Source organism: Pogoniulus pusillus, chromosome 11, assembly GCF_015220805.1.
Source record: "Pogoniulus pusillus isolate bPogPus1 chromosome 11, bPogPus1.pri, whole genome shotgun sequence".
Classification (NCBI taxonomy): domain Eukaryota; kingdom Metazoa; phylum Chordata; class Aves; order Piciformes; family Lybiidae; genus Pogoniulus; species Pogoniulus pusillus.
This window is the reverse complement of record NC_087274.1, coordinates 25,126,277-25,150,466: the sequence shown is the minus strand read 5'-3', so window position 1 is coordinate 25,150,466 and position 24,190 is coordinate 25,126,277. Positions and strand designations below refer to the sequence as shown.

Genomic DNA, 24,190 nt, shown 5'->3' with positions numbered 1-24,190 from the left:
TCGGGCCCCGCGCACCACGTGACGCGTGACGCGTGCCCGACGCCCGCGCGGCCGGGGAAGGCGGGAAAGGCCTTAAAGGAGCCGCGTCCGGCCGCGGGGCAGCCCGGGCTGGGTGACACCGGGGTGGGGAGGCGACAGCCTTCGCGGGTCAGAGGGGACACCCACAGCCCGCCACGTATAAGCAATGCGTAGGCCCAAGGACCGTTTGGGTTGGAAGAGACCCTTTAACCTCCCGGAGTCCAATAGTCAGCACTGCCAGGTCACTATGAAACCGAGACCCTCAGTACATCTCACACAGGTTGGAAGAGACCTCACAGGTCAGCAAGTCCAACCCTTTACCACAGAGCTCAAGGCTAGACCATGGCACCAAGTGCCACGTCCAATCCTGCCTTGAACAGCCCCAGGGACGGCGACTCCACCACCTCCCCGGGCAGCCCATTCCAGTGCCCAATGACTCTCTCAGGGAAGAACTTTCTCCTCACCTCCAGCCTAAATCTCCCCTGGCGCAGCCTGAGGCTGTGTCCTCTTGTTCTGGTGCTGGCCACCTGAGAGAAGAGAGCAACCTCCTCCTGGCCACAACCACCCCTCAGGTAGTTGTAGACATCAATAAGGTCACCCCTGAGCCTCCTCTTCTCCAGGCTAACCAATCCCAGCTCCCTCAGCCTCTCCTCGTAGGGCTGTGCTCAAGGCCTCTCCCCAGCCTCATCGCCCTTCTCTGGACACGCTTAATGGCTTTGAAACCCTTCCAGGGATGAGGATCCCAGCACTGCCCTAGGCAGCCTAAGCCAGGCTTTGGCAAACCTTTGGGGAAAGAAATTATTCCTCGTGTCCAGCCTACACTTCCCCTGGTGCAACCTGAGTCCGTTTCCTCTCAGCACATGGAAAAACTGATGGAGGCTGAGAACAGTGAGAGAGATCTGAGGCAGTGAGCCAGGGAAGGGGTGTTACCTGCCTTACAGCACAGCACTCCTCTGCCTCGCTCGGATGGCGTGGTGAAACTAATGCCCAGGTGCATCTAGCACTTTTTCTGGCTGTGCTCTAAGGGCACATCCCTGCCATGTGGTTACCTGCTGCCCATAGTCAGCTCTGGTGACAGACAGATGGGAAGGTTTGTCCTGCTTTGGGTTCTGCTCACAGCAGAGCTGGTGTGGCTGCCTTGGGTGCACTTTTGTCAGTGCCTGACCTGCTTCTGGCTGGGGTGCTCAGAAGAGGGTGCAGCCCCTCCTGGAAGTGCAGATTAACCACTGGGAGAGATCCGGCCCTTGCAGGTGCCTGCTCCGAACATCCTAAAGAAAGGAGAGGGTTAGAATATCTGTTTGCATCTCAAAATGTTGTCAGATACTCAGAGTAATTCCAGTAATCCCCAGTTAGGGTGTGTGTTGGAAGGAAGGTGTGTGGGTTGGTGTCACAGCTGTCTGCTGGCTCCTGTGATGAGGGGAGACATCACTGAACTCTTTGGGCCAGCCAGGAACTCCTCCTTTCAAACAGAGCTACTGCAGTAAGTGAATACATACCTTTTGTGGTGGTTCTGCCAGGAACTCCTCCTTTCAAACAGGGCTACTGCAGTAAGTGAATACATACCTTTTGTGGTGGTTCTGCTGTCTCTAATTCCATGTGTGAAAACAGTGACATCTTGCTTGGTAACAGTGTTCTCCTTTTGTGATCAGGGTGCACACCTGGTGAATGTGGGGCAGGCTGTGGATGAAGTCTACTTGGACATCAGCAAAGCCTTTGACACTGCCTGCCACAACAAGCTCCTGGCCAAGCTGGCAGCTCGTGGCTTGGACAGCTGCACTCTGATATGGGTCAAGAACTGGCTGGAGGGCTGGGCCCAGAAAGTGGTGGTGAATGGTGCCATATCCAGTTGGAAGCTGGCACTAGTGGTGTCCCCACCCCTGGGACCAGTGCTGGCCCCAGTCCTGTTCAACATCTTTATTGATGATCTGGATGAGAGAACTGAGTTCAGCATCAGCAGGTTTGTAGATGACACCAAGCTAGGAGCAGGTGTGGATCTGTTGGAGGGTAGGAGAGCCCTGCAGAGGGGCTTTGCCAGGCTGGATGGGTGGGCAGAGGTCAATGGGATGGGATTTAACAAGGCCAAGTACAGGGCTCTACACTTTGGCCACAACAACCCCAAGCAGTGCTACAGGCTGAGGACAGAGTGGCTGGATAGAAGACAGGCAGATAGAGATCTGGAGCACAGCCCTGTGAGGAGAGGCTGAGGGAGCTGGGGGTGTGGAGCCTAAAGAAGAGGAGGCTCAGGGCAGACCTCATTGCTGTCTACAGCTACCTGAAGGGAGGCTGTAGCCAGGTGGGATTGGTCTCTTCTCCCAGGCAACAGAACAAGGGGACACAGTCTCAAGTTGTGCCAGGCTGGATGTTAGGAGGAAGTTCTTGCCAGAGAGAGTGATTGGCATTGGAACGTACCTGGAGATGTTCAAGCAAAGCCTGGCTGAGGCACTTAGTGCCATGGCCTAGTTGACTGGTTAGGGCTGGGTGCTAGGTTGGACTGGATGATCTTGGAGATCTCTTCTAACCTGGTTGATTCTATGATTCTATGATTCTTTCCCTCATTGCCTTCCATCCAGTGAAATTAATTCCCATGTGAAAGCCACACACAATAGCACAGCTCATCTTTAGAGCTCAGATCAGTTTGGTGTTTCAGTATCTCCTATGGTTCTCTTCTTAATTGGGTTGAAAGTGCATGAACAACTGCTTTGTATTAGGTTAGTGCTGGCAAAATTAGCACTGCTGTACTGTCTAGAATTAGCATTTCAAAACGAGCCTCGAGCAACATTCCTAACATCTACAAAGGCACTGTTTTCATTTCCATGCATAATGCTGAAAGAAATCCCTGCAAGGAGCCATATGGCTTTGCAAAGAATCAGCTGACAAGTGGGTGCTGAGCTGTGTAGCTTGTGCTCGTGGCAGTCCCTGAGGCAAATCCCAGCAAGAGCTAAGCTATTAATTTTTATTTTTCTTAAAATCAAAGACCATTACATAAAATTGTGTTTTCTCAAGTTGCTGAGTTTCTTTTCCCTCCTTGTTTCCAATGAACATGGTAAATATCCACCATGCAAGTATTTCCTGCTCCCTCCACCAGGACTCAGCTGGCAAAAGCTGAAGAGGCCAGAACACCAATGCATGAGTTTGACTGCAGAAGCCACAGCCACTTCTCCTTCCTTGCCTTTGCTCTGGCATGTCTGGAGAGAGCTGAGGCAGGACTGGGCACCATCTGAGACCACTCTAGGCTCACACTTGATTCCAGCAAAGCCTGTGTCTACTGCTTCATGTCACATGGACTGTGACAGGTTGTTGATTCAAGAAGCTGCATTTCTTACCTCTGTGCTGAGAGGGCAGCAAGGGCAATGCAGTTACCCTTTGTGAGGTCTCCAGAAACACTGTCCTGTCCAGCACTTCCCCAGGATACCCAGTGCTAGCATTGTTGGTAAGAAGCACATGCAATGGGAGTGGTTTCCTACAAGACATCTGCAGGCACAACCACTTGGTCCATCCATAGATGATCTCTAGTTGGCCCAGCAGTCTTTGGCCAAACACAAAGGCAAAGCAAATCCCAGAATTTTGTCCTTTGCCACCAATGATTTGGGTCTGGAGTTCTTTACGTAAACTCACAGAGGTTCTTACCTGAAAAAAGAGCCATTTGTGGCTCTAGGAAGGGCTGTTTCAGACTTCTGTGCCATTCTAGATTTTCTGGTGTAGTCTTTTAATAAAAGAAGCCCCTAGATAGGAGGCATCTCTTCCATCTCACTCTACGACTCTTCGCCCAGGGTTGTTTTTCAACTTGACAGCACAAGAGCATGTCAGGCAGAAAGCAACCCTGCTGACCTTCTGAGACAGCTGTGCTCAGCTTAATGACATGAAATTAAATAGGAGGGATCCTTTTCCTGCCAAAACGGGACATGGGCTAAAAAGCTTCCCTAGAAATGATGTGGAGTCACAGGAACTTTTGTTGCAGGCCTGAAGATGCAGCAACACGATAAACACTGCTATTAAACTGTCACTGCCTCAGTGCTGGTTGGGCTTCACAGGAAACAACACTGCCCTTCTGTGCCAGGTGGAGAGATGCTTAACCTCTGGCTTGAGGCCAGCAGAAGTATGACAGTTATTTGAAAGCTCTGAACTGCTCCATAAGGGCTGAGGACTATATTTAAACAGATGTTCTCAAAGGAGATATAGTCTGATCATGAAACCATTAATAATGCAAGACCAAAGATACTTGGCCACCTCCTCCAACAATGTGGAATATTGACTGTTGGCAACACTTCAGCTGCTCTACCATTTGACAGTTCTGTCATAGTAGGAGTTGACTGAACCTGCTCTGTATGGGCTAAGTCATTAATTAAATAGCCATCTATAGCTGGATGGAATAAGAATGGCTGCAGCAGAACCATCACAAATCAAGGAGCAGCTTCCCGCATGTAGAATCACAGAATAGTAGGGATTGGAAGAGACCTCTGGAGATCATCAAGTCCAAACCCCCTGCCAAGGCAGGTTTACCTAGAGAAGGTCACATAGGAACACGTCCAGGTGGCTTTAGAATGTCTCCAGAGATGAAGATTCCACCACCTCTCTGGGCAGCCTGTGCCAGCTTATATTCACCTCTAGGCTAACTTTTCAAGATGACCCCACAGCATCTCCTGAACCTGCAGACCAGCGCTGACACTTTGGCTGGTGGTAAATGGGTTGAAAGATCTGTGCAGACTCTAAGTGGAGCCTTCTGAGTGTTTGTCTGTTAGACAATGTGCCCACACTAGGAGTTAGTATTTCTTCATGAATGCTTCCAGAGGAGATGAGGGCATAGCCCAGTGCACCACAGGTAGGTGGCTTTGGGGCTTGGGGGACAGCAGCCTTTAAGTCTGGGCTCAGATCAGACGGTTCAGAAAAGGAGGAGCATGAAGCTTGTCCACATGTACTGCAGTTGGGGGTTAGACCAGATGACCTTAAAGGATCCCTTCCAACTCAGAACATTCAATGATTTTATGTAGAAAAAGGGGATGCAGAAGAGGAGAAGCCCAAGCTTGCAGCCATAGGAAATCCAGCCCAAATCTAGCTTGAAGCCCCTCTGCTGTGAAATCAGAGAGCAACAGAAATGCCACTTGCACAAACAGGACTCCTTCCTCATGCCGTTGTCACCACTTTGCAGAGAGCCCAGCTAGCCACAGCTCCCCGGTGCTGCAGAAGAGGGGATGCTCTGGAGTTGGTTATAAGCTATTTTATTTTGTTAATCGAAGTCTTCCTCTAAAGAACCAGAACACTATGGCTCTGGAACGCTAAATTTGTGTCTTATTTAGGAAAACAGCATCGCCTAGCTGGTTATTGAAGCTTGCAGAGGATGAGAAATGCAAAGTGCTGACATGTGGAGAGGGGAAGAAGGGTGAACTGCAGAGGGATGTGAGCCCTCTGCCCTTCCTCGGGGCTGTGCAGTGCTGGCTGCGCGCCCCGGGGCTGCCTTTGGGGGCGGCCCCCAGCAGAGGGCAATGCAGGAGCGGCAGCAGCAGCAGCCCGGCGGCAGGGCAGGAGCTGCGCCGAGGCGCGACGCGGGCTGACGCCATCGCCCCCGATGCACCCAAGCCCTAGGGGTGGCCGGTGAAGATCATGGCATCCCTGCGGCTGCAAAAGACCTTTCCGATCATCAACTGCCAGCGTTACCCCAGCGCTGCCAAGTCATCACTAAACCATCTCCCTCAGCACCACGTCTCCACAGCTTTGAAACCCTTCCATGGACGGGGACTCCACCACTGCCCTGGACAACCCTGTGGGGGAAGAAATTGTTCCTCAAGTCCAACCCAAGCCGGCCCTGGGGCAACTCGAGGCCGTTTCCTCTCGTTCTGTCACTTTTTCCTAGGGAGAAGAGACCAACCCCCTCCTCACTGCAGCCTCCTTTCAGGGAGTGGTGAAGAGCAATGAGGTCTCACAACGCAGGGCCCTGTAGGAAGTTTTCCTCAACGAGCACATCCGAGGCAGCTCCAGCTTTCCTAAGGCAGACTCCTCCCGGATCTCTTCAGCACCTAACGAAATAGTTCTGTGGTTTGAGTCCCTAAAGTTGCTGTTTCATTAACCAGAAGAGACATCTCCACTTGGGGTGTGCACATGCCCCCTAAAGGACTTCCCACAGCTCTGTTCCTGCCTCTGCTGAGTGATTTTTTTTTCTTGCTGTGGCTTACAAAGAAGGAAAAGGAACTTACCCCCTGGTTCGATTATCTGTTTATGTCCTTTGGGGCATTCGTCTGCATGCTCCTGCTGAATCTCCATGGGTGAGGAAAAATATTTAACAATAGTTAGCAATCTTTTTGTCCTGAACTAAATAGGCTTTGTCAGCTTTCTCTCCACAGTCTTCCTTCTGGCTCTGTCAGTAGTAGTCCAGGAAAAAGTCCTGGCAGGGAATTCAGATGAGCTGCCTGGGAAAAACTGCTCCTCTGCTCTGTTGGGCAGATAAAACCATTTCCTTGAGAAATGCACACCACAGAAATTAATCTTATGGGAGAGGAAATAGGGCCAAAGGAGGGAGAGATGCAGGTTCCAGCCCCTCAGAGGTTATCCCCCACTTTGGCTTTTCACATTAGTTTGGTAACAAGTGGTTTCTCCCCTGACCAGCTCCAGCGAGAGAGGCAGCAGCATGGCAGCACCAAGCTCCTTCACAGGTCTCACTCCAGCACTCAATAGCAGTAGCACCTTAGGCTTCCACTTCTCTGCTGCAAAGATGCAGCATGTTGGTGACCTAGACCTGCAGGGTCCCAGGTCCTAATGTTCAAACAGGCCTCCCCTGGGGCAGTGCAGCCGTTTTCCAGAGAGTTTATGAACACTTGAGGAGTGGGAGATGTAGCAATAGCTAACAGGAGGCAGGAGAGCATTTCCTACTTAGTCATGGGGAAGCAGCAGCCTTCCAGTAGCTGGAGGGGACTACAGGGGAGCTGGGGAGGGACTTTTGACAAGGGCTGGTAAGTACTAGGACCAGGGGCAACAGCTTTGAGCTGGAAGAGGACAGGTTTAGACAGGAAATGAGGAAGAAATTCTTTGCAATGAGGGAGGTGAGACAGTGGAAGAGGTCGCCCAGGAAGGTTGCAGGTGCCCCCTTGCTGGAGCAGTTCAAGGCCCAGTTGAACGAGGCCTTGAGGAACCTGGTCGAGTGGAAGGTATTTCCACTCAAGGAAAGGGTGTCAGAACTAGATGATATTCAAGGTCTCCCCACCCCAAACCATTCTAGGTGTCTGTGAATCTCTGAACACACCCTCACAGTGAGACATGGCCCTCCACAGACAGAGGCAGTGCTGTGACAGGACAGCTGCTCTCCTCCCATCCCAAACCAGTGCTTTTGCCTCAAGCCTTGCAGAACAGTCAAGCCCAGCCCCAAGCAGTCGCTCTCCTTCAAAGACAGACCCTTGTGAGAGTTGTTTTTCAGATGCGAAGAGAAAGCAGCTTTGGCTTTTTATAATCAAGAAATGGAAAACAATCTTTATTAACATGTTTTACATTTACAGTATTTTATTAGCTAATCAACATCAACATGCAAAAATAAGCGCTAGATACAAACCTCTACAATATGGTTTTGTTTAAACTACAATGGTTTAAATTCCTTTTGAAAAGTCAGAAGGATGAGTTCTGCAGTTGTTAAAACTGAACTATTGGTTTCAGTAATGAATGCTATCGAGACCCTAAAATTATGTAATCATCCTGCAAGGCATCTTCAGAAACTTGGCCCAACACGTACGAATACCAGCTCATTTTCATGTGAGTACATTCTCAAAGCAAGAAATAAGGCAGTAGCACTAATGATTTCATATTGAACCCTATGCACATAACTAAGAACTTCAGAAGGACTTTAACACTATGGTAGACTGGAAGAACATTTAAACAAGCATTGAGCGCTGCCTGAAATGTTCTCAGTTCCTCTCGATACTTATTAACCTCCTTAAAATAGTTGGGTTTGGAAAAAAAGACCTCACACCCCTTCAAACCAGTCCCCAGCTGATCCTCCAGAGAAGCCAAGACCTGTGTCAGACATCAATGTCCTCCCCTGGAGATAAGTTATGTAACTCAGGAGAACTTCACCAGAGGATCAGATAGAAGGCAAAGAGGAGCTCAAAGGAGAACACAGTGGTAGTACTGAAATCTGATAACAAAAGGGTCTTGGACAATTGTGGAAAAAGAGGGAAGAAAAATGCATTTCCAAATCTGTTGTAACTTTCCCCCAGTGCAAATGTCCATCTTTAAAGAAAAGTCATCCTCTAGAAGATGAGAGTACTTTTGAGGAGAGTCCAATTTGTGACCTCACATTACAAAACCTTAACAATCAAAATGTATTTTTGTTTTTATTCAAGTACAAACTTAAGTCATAATACCTCTTTTTTTAAAACTTGTTGTTGTTGTTTTTAAGAGTGTTTATTGTTGCTCATTGATCTTTGGTCGCAAGAAACAAGAATGCCACAGACAGGTCTGATCCAAGGTGGCAGGTTTTGCTTCTTTGCCACACATGAAGGCCCCCCCCTCCCCGTGCCAGGGGATGCCAAACACACACTGACTGCGTCAGCTCAGCGGCACCTCAGCCTCTGCTCCACTGACCTACATGATGTAGACTTTCTCAGCTTGTGAGAAGTTGAAGACTTCTTTGGTTCTTGGGCAAATTACTTTGTCATCTTGGCGAATAGAAAGCAGAGACTGAAAGAGAGTGAAAGCAGAAGGGAACAGTCACAACAGGCACTCAAGACATTATTGATCTCTTCAATAAATACATTTATTTTAAGCAAACACTGTAGCCTAAGGTCAAAGTGTCTTTGCCCACAAGTTACTCCACATGAGTACCCTCCAGAGGCAGAGATTCCCAATGCCATCTGATTTCATGTTATAAATGGATATATTCAGACTTGAGCTTCTTTAAAGACTAACTTGATCACAAAGTCCTCTGAAACTGCCTGCAGGAGACCTCAGAGCAGCCTTTCAGCCTGAAGGAGGCCACAGGAGAGCTGGGGAGGGACTTTTTACAAGAGCTTGTAGTGACAGGATGAGGAGCAACAGCTTGGAGCTGGAAGAGGGGAGATTTAGATTAGAAAGAAATTCTTTGCAGTGAGGGTGGTGACACTGGAAGAGGGTGCCCAGGGAGAATGTGGATGCCCCCTCCCCAGAGGTGTTCGAGGCCAGGCTGGATGAGGCCTTCAGCAAGCTGGTCTAGTGGGAAGTATGCGTACCCATGGCAGGGGAGTTGGAACTGCATGATCTCGAAGGTCCTTTCCAACCCATGCTATGGATTCATAAATCAAATTTATCACACAGCCATACAGTGCTTTAAAATTGCCTGCAGGAGGCCATTTCTCCTCCATCAGCAGATTATGTAATCTCCAACACTACCTTCTCCTTTTAGCTTCCTGCCAGCGTCTGAGCTCTCAGTGTGCCCCTGAGCAGTGTGCCAACGCAGCCAAGCCAACCTGCAGCAAGTTACTTACGTTGTATCCGTAGACATATCCATTTGGTAGCATCATGGGAGGGTTATTTTCGTTCATGACATCCCCTGAAATCTTGCAGACTAGTCGTGAGTTGGCACAGTGTGCCATAGGCAGGGGCTGAGCCAACTTGTTCAGGGATTTGCTACACACAGGGCAGTCTGGGTTCTTGGAGCTCCCATCCTCTTTGTAACACTGCCTGTGAAACACTCAGTTAAGGAACCACCACACCCTGACAGCAGCTAATGAAAAACAGAGCAGCCTGTGCAGACCCAGCCTAGGCTGAAGCGTGCAGACCACTGGATTCAGGCTTCACTAGCAGATGAAGGAATCAAGTGCCTGCAGCGTTTCAAAGTAAGCAACGAGCATCTGGCACCCTCTGCAGGTAAAGCGAATGGAGCAGCACCAGTCCTCCAGCACACCAGTGCGCAGGAAATTCAGATGAGCTTCAACCAGCCACATAATATACTGGAATATTTACAGGAAAAAGGTAAAAATGCTAATACCAACCCAGCTGATGAATTCTGGCAGGTATTTGCTACCTTCAGACACAGAAGAGCAGCCTGGTCTGCAAACATGAGCAAGGTAGCTTGCATCCCCAGCAACGTGGGCAGCAGGTGGAGGGAGAGAACTGTGCCCCTCTATTCTGCTGAGGCCTCACCTGGAGTCCTGCAGGCAGATTTGGGGCATCTAACATAAGAACATGTTGGTGTCTGAACAGGTCTAGAGCAGGCCACAAAGATCATCTGAGGACTGGAACACCTCTCTCATGAAGACAAAGCACTGGGGTTGTTCAGCCTGGAGAGGAGAAGGCTCCAAGGAGACTTCAGAGCAGCCCTCCCATGTTTGAAGTGGGCTACAAGAGAACTGGAAAGGGACTTTGTACAAAGGCACAGAGTGACAGGACCACGGGTGATGGCTTCAAACTGGAAGAAGGAGGATTGAGATTAGACTCAAGGAGGTCATTCTTCCCCATGAGGGTGGTGGAGCACCGGGATAGGTCACTCAGAGAAGCTGTGGAGGCTCCAAGCTGGGCAGCAGTCAAAAGGCAAGTTGGATGGGACCTTAAGCAAGATGCTCCAGTAGGAGGTGTCCCTGCTTATGGCAAGGGGTTGTGCTTGGATACTCTTTAGGATCTCTTTCAACCCAAATCAGTTGGTAATTCTATGACTCACCTTAAAGTTATGGTTTATTTTTATCCACAATGCCATTTATTATAAGGTCCTCTTAATTTAGTAGAGCAATTAATACTTCATTTAAGCAACTTCTCAGCAAGACTATTCCAATATCCTACTTCCTCTTTGAGCAGCACCCACAGCACCAAGTGCCCACAATGCTCTCTGGCCCTGGACAGTCACAGCTGCAGTAAAGGATACGGTGTTTTTATAGCTGAAAGGCCTGCCTGGAGTGTGATAGTGAAAACAGAGTTGTTTCCCAGCTGATGTAGTCTGTAGTTGTCGTATCTAAACTGTTGGATCAGCATTCTCCATCGAGCAGGGTCCAAGAGATCCTGTTAAAAAAATACCACAGCAAGGGAAATTCGTTTCAATCTTTGTTCTGGCAGTGGTCAATTGTGCAAAACTCACTGGACTGAGCCCATGAGAGGACAAGAGGGTATTTGCTGGTGCACAGGATGGATGGACTGAGAACAACCTTTTAGCACCACTTCACTAGAAACATTAAGTCACATTACTTACAGCTGATATAACATCCAATGTCTTTTCCCTATCACCTGCCTCAGCTAAGGCCAGAATGGTCCAGAAGTTGCACCATGAAGCTTTCATTCTAACCTTATGGTAATGCTTGAGAGGTATAACATGGCCTTCTCCAGATCCACAGTGAAGAGAGAGACTACTGGTAATACTACGAAAAGGCAATGACTGGGAGCCCAGGTGATGGGATGCCATACTAGCACCTTACTGCATGTCCTAGTTGGAGTAACTCCATCTTGCTTGGGTTTTTTTTATTTGCTTGGTTTCTTGGGGTTTTTTTTGCTTGTTTGTTCTGTTTAGATGTTTTTGTTGCTGTTAAAACATCGATTTCATCATCACTTGTTTAAAAGCCACATTTACACTGGCAATGCCACACACTTGCATTTCACAGGATTCTTGCCTTGCCAGCTCAGCTCTTGTCTCCTTTCTGCTTTCAGTGAGTTAGCACATGAGTGTGGAACAAACTCAAGCTCCTCAGAAGCAGTAACCACCTATGAGTTCTACCTGACTCAAATGTAGATGCAGATATTACCACTACTCTGCATGAATTTGTATAATCCACTCAAATGTACACTTCTAAGCATCAACACCTCTGTTTCTGTATCATTCAGATCTTTCCTTTCCTATCCCAACCGAGGCAAGGACGGCAGTTTGACAGTGGAACCAGTGCATGAAGGCCACAGTCCAGTTTATTAATGAAACTCTCTCACTTTCCTCTTCGTAGTTTCCTGTCTTCTGTCTCTTGCTGTCTACTTCCAAGTCATGCCTCTAGTCTCAGGGATCCTCAGCACTGGTTTGTGGTTAGCTTAGCCTAGTGTCAATCCATAACTACCAGCACCCAACCAAAGCAACACAAATCCTGCCTGGATTCACCTACAGATAAGGACTAATGTAAAATTAAGGACTATGAATGTGGATTTGAGAAAGTGAACTTTGATCAACCTTTGATCTCCATATCACCAATGCATTCTCCTGGAAGGCAAGACTTCACGTGTCTGTTAGTGCTCCAAACATTACCTTGTAGGGGGAGATGTGAGTGTCTGAAGGAAAGGCCAACATTCCCATCACTTGTCGAACCTCGTCCAGCTGGCTGCCTTCAGCCTGACTGAAATGCTTCCTTGCATGTCTGAAAGAGAATGGACACCTCTGATAGCCTGCTTCCTAGAGCAAGGGGATTTACATAACGCAGGAAGAGTTCAGGGAAACTCTCAAAACATGAGCTCCAGAAGGTGATGCACTCAGAGGGGTTGAAAACCCAAACCCTGCAAACACAAAGGCAAGAATGACTTCAGGAAGTAGCAATTCTGAATTCTGTACTCCTATTCCTTATCAAACCAGAACTTTGCTGGAGCTCAAAGCCTTCCTCACCTACATCTGAAACGGCAGATCCATGAGTGTTAGAAGGAAAGTCCCTGCTCATGCAAGCTGAGTGTCTCTCACTCAGGTGAGGTAGATGAGGCTGATAACCAGTTGTTCCAGACTGGTTCCAATACCTGCCTTGTTTACCCTGACACTGGGGAGAAGGTTTACTGTTGAATAACTGACTTGGCTCTGCTCCAGAGTAGAAGCAGTATAGCACATTCTGGGCAGGTGACAAGAAATTGCAGGGTAACTTAGTAGAAAACACGTTGTTAAGGTCATTTTTTTTTGCCAGGGAAATAAAAATCCCTAAGTAAACTTCAGCACAAGTGTCTGTACTTCAGTGCATGCTGATCAGAGACAAAGCTGAAAACCTGGAGATTTGAAAGCAACTACAGAATTGCCAGAAATGTAAATATTTAAAGCAGGAAGTGAGTGTTAAGAAACTAGAGAAAAACTAAGACAGTAAATTAAGAAGAAACTAATGATCAGATTATAAAAGGATATTCAGCTACTCTAAATGCCTGTATGAAAGCCTCTCCTATCTAGTCTCCCCAGGGTAATCAGTTGAAGTGTGCAGGAATCCCCTGTTTTGAGCCCTGACACTGGCTGATCAGCTCAGCACTTGTGCTGAAAGCTCCTCTTTTCAGCAGGCACAGCTGGTGCACAGTAGGCAGAGCAGAACCAGCACCACACTGAATATCTGGCATTACCTGAGTGCAGAAGAGCTTTCCCTATTCTCTTGGGGTTTATTACAGGCAAGACACCAAAGCCCTCTCTGAAGTCTTCTCATGAGTGCCTGCTCTGTTGAATTTCAAAAAGCTTGTTAAAACCCAAGGTGACAAATCACTCTTAGGAACATACAGTATTTTGCAACTGCCCATTTCATGAATTGAATTAAAAATACTACAGCATTTTTTCCCCAATCCCACGTTCCCCTAACCTGGAATCAGGTCACCACTGTCACAGGATCAGCCCCTAGAAGTGTTTCAAGACTCCTGCTTCCTCTCCCACCCAAAGCAGGAAGCAATGGAAGTTCTGTGGGACAGGCTGTTTCCACTCAGCTTCCTATTTTGAGCCAGCAGTCCAGGAATGTAAATATTGCTCTCCAGATGATGACTGCTATGAAAGCACAAGCAGAGCCCATGGCCCACCAGAAGGGACACAGCAGCCTGGGCACACTAGAAAAAGGCTGAAGCCTTGAGCTGTGCTCCAGAGCTGCAGCCAGCTAGAGAAAGCAATGCTACCAGTTCAGCTAAATACCTGCAAGTGCATGTGAGGGAGGAGAGAAAAAACCATGATTTTAGAAGAGCTGGTCACCGAGCACTTGTGTTTTGTGACCACTGGTGGTCCTCAGGGGTCAGTTCCTGGGGCAGCGCTGTTGAATCTCTCCTTTGGTGACATGGACAATAGGAATGAGGCATATGCAGCAAGTTTGCCAGCAACACCAAGGTGATCCAAGGGCTGGAACACCTCTGCTATGAAGACAGAGCATTGGGGTTTTGCAGCCTGGAGAAGACAAGACTCCATAGAGAACACAGAACAGCCTTCCAGTGTTTGAAGGGTGCTCCAGGAGAGCCGGGGAGGGACTTCTGACAAAGACTTGGAGTGACAAGACCAGGGGGGATGGCTTCAAACGGGAAGAAGCTGGATTGAGCTGAGACACGAGGAAGAAATTCTTTCCCTATAAGAGCAGCAAGACACTGAAACAGGTTCATCAGAGGCTGTGGTGGCTCCAAGCCTGGCAGTGTTCAAAGGCAGGCTGGATGTGACCTCTGAGCAAGCTGGCCTGGTAGTGGGTGTCTCTGTCTACGTCAGATGATTTGAGTTAGATGATCTTTAAGGTCCCTTCCAACCCAAACCAGCCTGCGATTCTATAAAGCCAAACACAAACTGAACTCTTGTGACAGAGCAAAGGAGGTGATGCTGTTGAAGTCCCAGAATGATTCTGTCAGCATTTTGGGGACAAAGTTCATCACCTGTGGTTTGGAACAGCTGTTCCTCCAGCCTACATGGGGACAGGAGACATCTTGTATTTGACAAATGCAAGAATGAAAAGACCATTAATGAAGACTGACAGTTTAAGTGAACATTAACTTATTAAGAGTACAGAAGCTCTGCATGGAGCATCTTCATCAGGAAGAAGCAATAACTGCACACAAACAGAAGCTGCTATCAAGAAAGGACTTGTTCTTTCTGCCCAGTCTTTCTGACAGATGCCTGAGTGCTTTTATCTCACAGACCATTATGACTGCCAGCCAAACTTGTACTCAAGAGTGCTCGACAGTTTTATTATTCATTTAAAAGCCTGTTCAACCCCACCCTATAATAAAAGCAAAGGAACAAACTGTTTATTCACCCTTGTAGGAGAGAAGTTGACTAACCTGAACAGAGTGTGGTCACTTTCTCCTAGCCCTATTTTTATTTATTCCTTTTGTCCTTCATATCCCAGGAACAAGGAGTGCTCAAAATGTTTTGTTGAGCTTTTAGCTACGAACTCTGTGTATCTCTGGCATCCCACAAGAACAGAGTGGCAGAATGCTGTCAGATTTTCCAGTGTGAAATCCCTGGGAGCCCCGAAAGTGTGAAATTAGGGTCACCAGACACTCTGTTACTGTAATAGGTATGAGCTCTGCAAAGAGCCTTAGAAGACTGGGAGTTAAAGGCTAATGATGCTAGGCAAAAAACTGTGATGGAAGAGATTTGATCTTTGAATCCAACAAATAGATTTTGTACATTCTTTAAGCCTGCACTTTCTGGATTGCTCTGATCTTAGACACAGGTCTGTGTGTGCTCCTAAAAAAGCTACAGAAATTAAACACTTATTTAATAAGATCTATTATTTTGAAGCTCACATCAATTGAAACCTAAAAGCAATATGTCACTTCAGAGGTTCTCAGCAGGCAGTAAGCAAAGCTTTCAAACTTATTTAAACACCAGCTGTGCTCCAACAAAATGTCAGTTCTCCAAGTTCCACTCATACAGGAAACTCCTGGGTAAACAGCCTCTGATGGATGCCTGACCTATTTACTGCACCAGGGACACAACACTGAAGGAATCCTGCTGCAGGCACTCAGAAGCAAGCTCAGAAAAACACAAGTTGCAACAGTTTGCTAGAAGCAATGAGATTTATGCTGCACCTCCACAAAAAGCATTCCCTTCACTGCATACTTCAAAGTAGAATGAAATAATAAAACCTAACATTAAACCACACATTTTAAGTGTTGAGACACTGAACTCAGTGTACAAAATGATCAGAACTCACCCTGTCAAAGAGGAGTGAGGAAAGAGATAGCACTTGTGTAGCTCCTTTTCGCTCTACAAGAGGGTATGAAGTTAAAGCAGCACTGTTATGACTGGCAAGTTCTAACTGCCGAGCAAAGTGCCAGCCCTGAACTTCAACAGTTTTGACAACACTAGTAACTCCATGCCAAGAGTGCTGGGTATTCTTCAGGGCTGACAACTTGCATATTTTGCCAGTTCTCATGCGGAAAAAGAATCAGAGGGAAACAAACATCCAGTAACAAGAAAAGAAACATAGCCAGAATGACCTTATCTACTTTGGCCCAGTTCTCAGCCTACCTCCTTCTTGCAGCTTTACTCTCTATTTTCCAAGCTACAAGAAGGAAGCTGCTGCTCAAATCAAACAGCTTTTAGAGGATGACCTCATTGCTGTCTACAACTACCTGAAGGGACACTGTAGTCAGGTGGGGGGTGGCCTCTTCTCCCAGGCAACCAGCAATAGAACAAGGGGACACAGCCTCAAGTTTTGCCAGGAGAAGTATAGGCTGGATGCTAGGAGGAAGTTCTTCACAGAGAGTGTGATTTCCTATTGGAATGGGCTGCCCAGGGAGGTGGTAGAGGCACCATCCCTGGAGGTCTTCAGGAAAAGCCTGGATGAGGCACTTAGTGCCATGGTCTAGTTGATTGGATAGGGCTGGGGGATGGGTAGGACTGGACGATCTTGGAGGTCTCTTCCAACCTGGCTGATTCTATGGACAACTCATTGGTAAGATGCAGGACTGACTGCACATTTGGCAAAGGAGCAAACTTACAGAACAAAACTAAAGGGACAGTATTCCTTGGCTAGAAGGAGCACCATGGGCTTCAGAAGACAGGTAGCAGCTGAGTGTCTTGCATACTTTTCCTCAGCACCTGACAGTTCCTTAGGATCTAAAAGCTCCAAAGTATAAGTGTACATATCTAAAAGCTAGCATACAAGCTGGATTCTTTCCAATTAACAAAAAATAAAGGGAGTTCAGACTGCACATTTGCACCAACTGGGACCAAAAGAACAATGATTTAAGTGCAAGTGGGGCAAAGTAGGAGTACTAGGAGTTAACTCAAAGCAAGCAAGGCATCTGGATGAAGTTAGAAATAACCCCAAAATTGCAGGCAAGTATTTTTGAGGGTGGTGTCCACTCCACCATACTTGCTCTACCTTGTCCTTTAGTCTTGTTTTTCACTAATTAATTCTCTTTCCCATTCAATAAAAGCAATAAGAAAAGCTTTTAATCTAAAACTTGGGAATGTGCTGGAATGCTCTCATTTAGCTGTAGCTCCTGAGAATCAGTTCAGCATAAATACACCCATCACATTCTATGCCTCTAGGCCACACAACTGTTTATCCAACAGATTCATCCTCTAGACCTTGATTTTGAAGAGTACAACACAGAGTTTCAGCAACATGAAATCTTTGACAGGTGCATCTGTGAACACTTTGTCTTTAAGAACCCTCAAGTCCAGTTTAAATCTGAAGCCTTATCACCATGCCAGCAAGATTTGTCACAGCAGGGAGGCTTCCGGCTGTTGCAGTAACCATCACAGTTCCTCCTGTAACACAGCACCATCTTTGGTGGACCCCCCCCCAATATCATACCTCACAGCATCCAGTCTCTTGTTCTGTCGGATGAGCTCAATGAACTCCTGAATCCTTAGGCTGAACTCCAGACAGCTCTGAGATTAAAGACAAGACAGTTTTAGGTGATGTCCATGTGGCACAGCATGGCAAATGCTGTGTGTGTACAACAAAAAATAAAGTGTTAATAAGATGCAATCTTGTTTGTTTGCTTTTAGGAAGTCACACAACAATTGAAATGCTGACTTGAGGGATAAGACATCAGCACAGAATCCCCTAAAAGCAAGCAAATCCATTCCTCCTGCCTCTGTCAAAGCCTCAGCAGGGTGAGCTTTTCCCTAACGACTGAAAGCATTGTTACCTGAGCTGTGAGAGTCCAGTGGTTTCTCTGTACTTAAAATTTAAAGCAGCAGATGCAGCAGACATTTGGGCTATGTGATAATTCAGACAAGGGAGGTCTCCCCAGAAGACTGCAAGGAAGACACTATTTTTGAAGTCTCCAGCATTAACCAAAACCAGCACAGAGTTGAAGTGGTGACAACGCCCTCCCTCCTTTTGAACTTCTATCTTGTCAAACATCTAAAAGCCATCCTGGAAACAAGCCTCAAACAAGAAAACCAGGTGGCATTTTGGAAAAAAGTAACATGTGAAGCCTAATTAACTTCACAGTGGCACTTCAAGTCCAATTCCATCACCAGTTCACAAAAATCTATGAAAACTCTGAATGTGTGGAATTAAGAAGATTCTCCTCCCATAAAAAACAAGGCACTGTTCCTTTCTAGGGAAGCAGCCAAATCCTCTAACACCTTAGGAAAGCAAAGAATCAAAGTCCTCTGCATCCTGAGCTATTTTCCTCCAGTCACCCTGCTCCCTTTGGCAAATGGTTTTCTCTTCCCCCATGCTTCCAATGAATAGTTGCCTTTTGTTTATTGTCCATCAGCACAGCGATACCCAAATTCCGCAGTGACTTCAGCAGGAATGTGAGCAGCTCCCAGCCTGTATGGGTTAGCTGCCTGGGGTGAGTAATGCACATACTGCAACAGTTGCTTGTTTGGAGATTTGAAATGCAAGCTATTGGAACAAAATGCTGCATTCTGGCCTACAGTAAGACACATTTGATTAAGGAACAGAAAATTACTTTCCAGCTATTTTTAACTCAAGACCATATTTAGCGGATAAAAAGATTATTTCATGTGAAAATTTCAACCAGGACAATTTTAAAGCATCCTGTTACTCAAGTCATACAATCCCCTCACTTAGAATGTTAGCGAAGTTAATTTCTACTACAACACTGATCAAGCTTTTTAAGTGCTAGTGGTAGTAAATCCTAAGACTTTGCAATGTTTCTGAAGCAAAACCCCACATCCCAAAACAATCTTTTGAGTTTGTGTTTCTGTCAATCTTCAAGTAACGCACAAGCAAGCATTGGGTGAGTTCAGCAGACAAGTGTAGCTAGAGGCAAAGACATGATACATCCATTTCAACTTAGTGTGCCTCCAAACTTCACAGCAATGGTCAGAGGAGTTGAGACAGCTCACACCTGTAGAGGCTGCAGGACTGCCTGCCAGGCTGAAGTACAGTTCCATTTCTGGATTAAGCTTGCATTAAGAGGGTAGCTGGGGTTTTAGAACAACAGCATTGATGAGTAGCTCAGTAACCAGAGACTGCAATGTTTGTGTTTCAAAAAAAGAAGCATTTCTCTTCTTCCAACTCTCATCTCACAGCAATAGCTTTGGTTTGCTTGTTTAGAGAAGAGTAGGGCTTGCAGAAATGGATTTTTGTTGTTGTAGTTTTTAATTTGTTTGTTGAAGGTTGGTGCTGAAAGGAGTAAGATGTTCAGATTTTATTTCTTAGGTTACTTAACATACTAAGATTAAAAAGGGGATTTTTAAAGCAGTGTAATTATGCATTAGTGTTTACATACCAACTCTGGCTTTCCTCTAATAGTTTCCATAACAAGATCATCATTTTCTTTAGAGTAATCACTGCCCAACTGACTTTTGCATCCCATCTTCATCTGGCTGTCGTTTAGGTGCCCCTGAGTGACACATAATGTCACTCTGCTTACCACTTAGTGCACTCAAACAGTTGTGGTTAAAAAAGCACTTAAAAAAAGACACAAACATCTTTGAGGGAGGCAAGGATTTTGGTTAATACAAGTTAAACAGATTTCTGCAAGCCCTACAACAGATCACAGCAGGTGTGGAAATGCAGATTCTGAGAGACACCTGCACAGAACAAGTAATGCAGGTCCAGGTGCTCAGTGGCTGGAGAGCGACTTGGTGTCTTGAGTGCTTGATTAGCCCTAGCTTTTAGTTTTGATGAAAACCATTTCAGTAGTCATTTCTCACAAGATATTAGTTCTTGACTCAAGTTAGAGTTCCTGGAAGTGTTGTAAGAAAATCCAAGACAAAGCTCTGTATGAAACTCCTCTTGGTGTTAAACCTGCCAATTAATCTCACTCTTAAGACACTTTCATGTTTAAACAGTTATATTCTCACCAGAGTTATAAAAGGTGAAGTTCCCATGCAACAAAACACTCAACACCTCTGCATTCTGACATTGGTAAGCCACACTAAATTCAGCTAAATGATTGTTTTATCTGAGCATGAACTGTTGAGAAAACAGTTGCAACCCTAAGATGACCCACTGTTCAGTTGCAGGTTTGACATTTGTAGGGGCTAGTTTAGCTCAGACTACATACTTTCTGGGAAAAAAGGACGAGTTTTGTACTTGCTATCCTCATTTTTATACAAGGCCTCAGTCAAGACCTATAATTTAAACCAGACTGACCACATCAAATAGCCAAGCAATTCAGAAAACATTCAGAGAGCAATTTCAGCAAAACATGCCCACATTCCATTTTCATACCTTCATTTTTCTGAGCCTGGATTTGTTGTCGTGACACCAAGCCAAGCAAGTCATAGTCTCTTGTCTTTCCAGTGACTCTTCTACTTCTTTAGCAGTCAGAAACATCTCAATATTTACCAAGTCCTTGAAAGACAAAATGGAAAGCAGGCCTTGTTCAGTTGTGCTGATGCTTGACACAGCAATCTACTCCTCAACAGGACTAGGCTAGAGAGATACAGAAGGTTTTGCTCACAAGAGCTTGGCTGTGTAGGATCATACTTCCAGTCTGTTTTACACTGAGATACTCTGATAGTGAAATAGTGACAAGATCTTTTAGCTCATACAACAGAATCAGGAAGGGGAAAAAAAAGACAAGCAGAAATTAAACTGGGGAGAGTTGTGCACAGAAAGTGACCAGATCCCATATCTCTCCTATATAATTCACACTTCTACCACTTGGTTTCCTTGAAGCTTGGTCTACTATGGGAGCTGGACCATGACAATGCAATAACAATGCTGAAGTGGGCAAGAGCTATATAAAGAGCAATCTCAACCTACTTGACCCAGCCATCTGTAACACTTGAGTTTTAGGCAAAGTCCTGTAACAGTTTAGGTCTCTAACATACTTTCTCTCTCTTACTTCATGTTGTAAGCTCCAGAGCTTCAATTGCTTACAACAGTTCTGTCCCACAACATCCCAAACTCTTGACAAAGCAGTTACTATAGCAAAAAAAAAAGCAGTTAGGCAACAGGTAGGATGAAGTTCCTCAAATGCTCTTCCCAGACAGATGTTTTTGAAGAAAAATGAACTGCCCAGGACAAATCTGTGTTCCACCTTCACTACTCTCTGCTCACCAGCAGCTTTACACATTTGTACCCATCAAGGCAAACTCAAATGAACCAAACCCAAATGAAGATCTAGGAGGGTATCAAAGAACTGCATGTTTTCACACGTTTCTGCTGGAAAGACAACTTGGGTAGACGTTCCTAAACAACACAAACTGAATCCAATCTACAGGCACTGTCAGAAGTTTTCAGAGCTGCATAAACCCATCATGCTGTGACATCCTGTACTTTGCTGAAGAAAACACACTCTGGGAAAGCAGAACTCCATTCACAAAGAAATCCAGCACTCAGGTAGTCAATTAATATGCATCCTAATTTTGAGCAAACTCATTTTAATGTTGACTTCACAACAAAATGCTGAAAGTGATACAATTGAACATGAAATCTCTGGTGAATAAAGCCACTCTTACAAATAGATGGCATTTGAACAGCTGAATATATTCAGTCCTAGAAATGGCATCTTCCCGAGACAAAGATAAAACACAGCAGCAGCAGCCAGCATCTCACACTCACATCTTGTATGTAGCCAGAGCAATTGGCTAAGGCACCACTAGAAGTCCAATGCTGATGGAGAAAGGAGGCAGCTGATGTGAAGTCTGTCAGAGGGTCACTCAGCAGGTGACAGCTCCCATATCTCTGAATGCAGCACAAGGGGCAGCTTCACTAAAACCTTCTCTAATGACTCCTACGTGAGTTTAAAGCAAACTGTAAAGGACAGCTGAGATGCAACACTTGAAGGATTTCAGGACAATGATCAAACCATTTTATACCATCAGAAGACTACAGTGCTACACACAGCTCTCATGGTACTAAATCCAGGTAGGATCAGAGCTCAAGTGGTTAAAAGTTCATAGAACAAAATTAAGACCACAGACTCAGAGATGGTTTGGGTTGGAAGGGACCTTCAAGATCATCTATTTCCAACTCTCTTGCCGTGGGCAGGGACACCTTCCACCAGATGAGGTTGCTCAAGGCCTCATCTAACCTGGCCTTGAACACCTGGCAAAGAGAGGGAATCCACAATCTCTCTGGGCAACCTGTTCCAGTGTCTCACCACTCTCAATGTTAAGAAATTCTTAAGCCTCAGTCTCTATCTCCCCAGTTCTAAGTTTAACAAGATATAAATGTGTATCAGGAATTGTTTATTTTCAATCTCTCCATGACTCCTCCTATCCCCTGAAGGATTAACAATCTGTTTTACTAATGTGCTGGGAAATGGACCAAAAGAATGCCAACCTATTCCACAAAAGGTTTTCCTTCAAGAACAGGAATCATCTTCCCTTTTGGTGGTCTCAATTTTTTTCAGTACTACTCTCAAGAGGAACAGAACTGAGTTACTCCCCTGTGCATGAAAAGGTGACCACACAACCCCTCCTGCCCATGTAGCACATCTGATACTTAGCACAATCATATTCATTAGCTTGCTTGCAGATTCTCCCATATAGCTGCTGAATGGAAAGACAATTCAGTATGAGTTTAAAACAATACCATTACCATACATCTCCTCAAGCTCATTTGAGCTTTGTGGCCCCTTAATGAACAGCATTTGCTATTAAAACAAATTAGAACAAAGGCACTTTCTCCTGCATTAAAGAAAGGACTGGATATGTTAAGGCAGACAACACATCACTGCTTTAATCTCATTTGGTAGCTTTTTATAGTTTAAGCTACATCAAGAAAAAAAATGTTTTCAAGAAGCATAAAGGCAACACTTGTTTAAAAAGTCAATGAGCAGGAGAACTCCAAATATAAGCATCTATCAATCAGGTGTCAGCACAGCAACCCTCAGCTATGAGCAAAAGGCTTGTAGTCTGCTGCAGAGGCAGACAGAACTCTTAAATGAAAAGAGAACTCCTACATTCCTTTTGCAAATCTAAAATAGAAAAGGTTCTATTTGGTAGAGAAATGCTAATTAGATGTGTGGTTGCCAAAAGAAGTCAAAGCTTGGCAGCTGTCTCTTAAATAGACAGTATGTATCCAGAGAGAAGAACATTTTTAATTGAAAGAGTTTCTCTCAGAACTAACAATCACATTTGAATTGTATCAATAAACAGCATTTTCTTCTCTGCTGACTAGATAGAAAAGGAGCAATATAAAAAAAAGCATTAAGAAATCCATTTGTAGAGAAAGAAATAGCCTCTGCAGTTGATAAAACGTAGTTGGAAGCCTTAACCATGCAGACAGAAGAAAAATACTAAGATACGAGGCAGTAAACCTTCAAAACCCTCCACACATGCTCATATCACCCTAGTTTTTAATCTGATCATGCTTTCCTAGCTTCCATCTGTGGTGATGCCTATTTTGGAAGCTCCTCTGTGGCCTATTTCATTAGCCAGGACCAAGGGGATATAGAAGGAGCATGAAAAGATGGTTTGGGATTATCTAAGTCATCATAGTTCTTCAAGCACTGGAGAGCTGCTTGTCTGGCACACCTTGCCAGGTTGGAAACCAGTTACCATCTCAAAGAAGCACCTCATGTTAAGTGAGGAAACTCCCCTCTAAGGCCCCAGTGCTGAACAGCTTCCTGAAGTTATCCTTCAGTTCAGAGCTGCTCAGGCTGCAGGCCATGGAGAGGAATTGTCTCTCGGTTCCCTAACAGCATTAAGATTTAATATGCTGTTACAAAAGAGAGCCTTTTATCTCCTTTGTTTACACCCCAAATTGAGTGAAGGCAAATATGCAGTGTTACAGAAATACTGCCACCAGTTCTGCAGGTGGAGAAAAAGCTGAAACGAGAAATCTGCTGCTGCACACCCCCTCCCACTGACAGGAGTCAGCACCACCACAAATGCTTTCTGACTTGCAGACAAATTAAAAAGCAATTCCAAAGTCTTTAATTACCATCTTTTGCAACACTGTCAAGTCTTCCTTCCACAATTTTCACAACTACAGGCTGGGCAGAGAATGAATGGAGAGCAGTGCTAAGAAGGATTTAGGGGTGTTGAGAAGCTCACCAGGAGCTGGCACTGCACACTCACAGCACAGAAACCAACCCTGTCCTAGGTTGATCCCTCACAGAATGGATAGCAGGTGTGGGAAGGGCATTTTGCTCCTCTGCTCCACTATTCTGAGACCTCACTTGCAGTGCTGGGGCTAACTCTGGAGCCCCC

General features: G+C 45.7%; 1 protein-coding gene across 6 annotated transcripts in view; it reads right to left on the bottom strand.

The window, feature by feature from the left end:
• Positions 1–7,444: 7,444 nt before the first annotated feature.
• MAEA (macrophage erythroblast attacher, E3 ubiquitin ligase) overlaps positions 7,445–24,190 on the bottom strand; it is a 41,200-nt gene continuing 24,454 nt past the window's right edge. For all 6 annotated transcript variants that reach the window (XM_064151534.1, XM_064151539.1, XM_064151540.1 and 3 more), the window contains 6 exons: positions 20,256–20,378; positions 17,406–17,482; positions 12,185–12,293; positions 10,832–10,965; positions 9,459–9,654; positions 7,445–8,676 (listed from right to left, as the gene is read on the bottom strand). In XM_064151534.1, the coding sequence (XP_064007604.1) occupies positions 8,581–8,676; positions 9,459–9,654; positions 10,832–10,965; positions 12,185–12,293; positions 17,406–17,482; positions 20,256–20,378 (735 nt within the window). In that variant the 3' untranslated portion in view covers positions 7,445–8,580. The remainder of the gene's footprint in view (positions 8,677–9,458; positions 9,655–10,831; positions 10,966–12,184; positions 12,294–17,405; positions 17,483–20,255; positions 20,379–24,190) is intronic.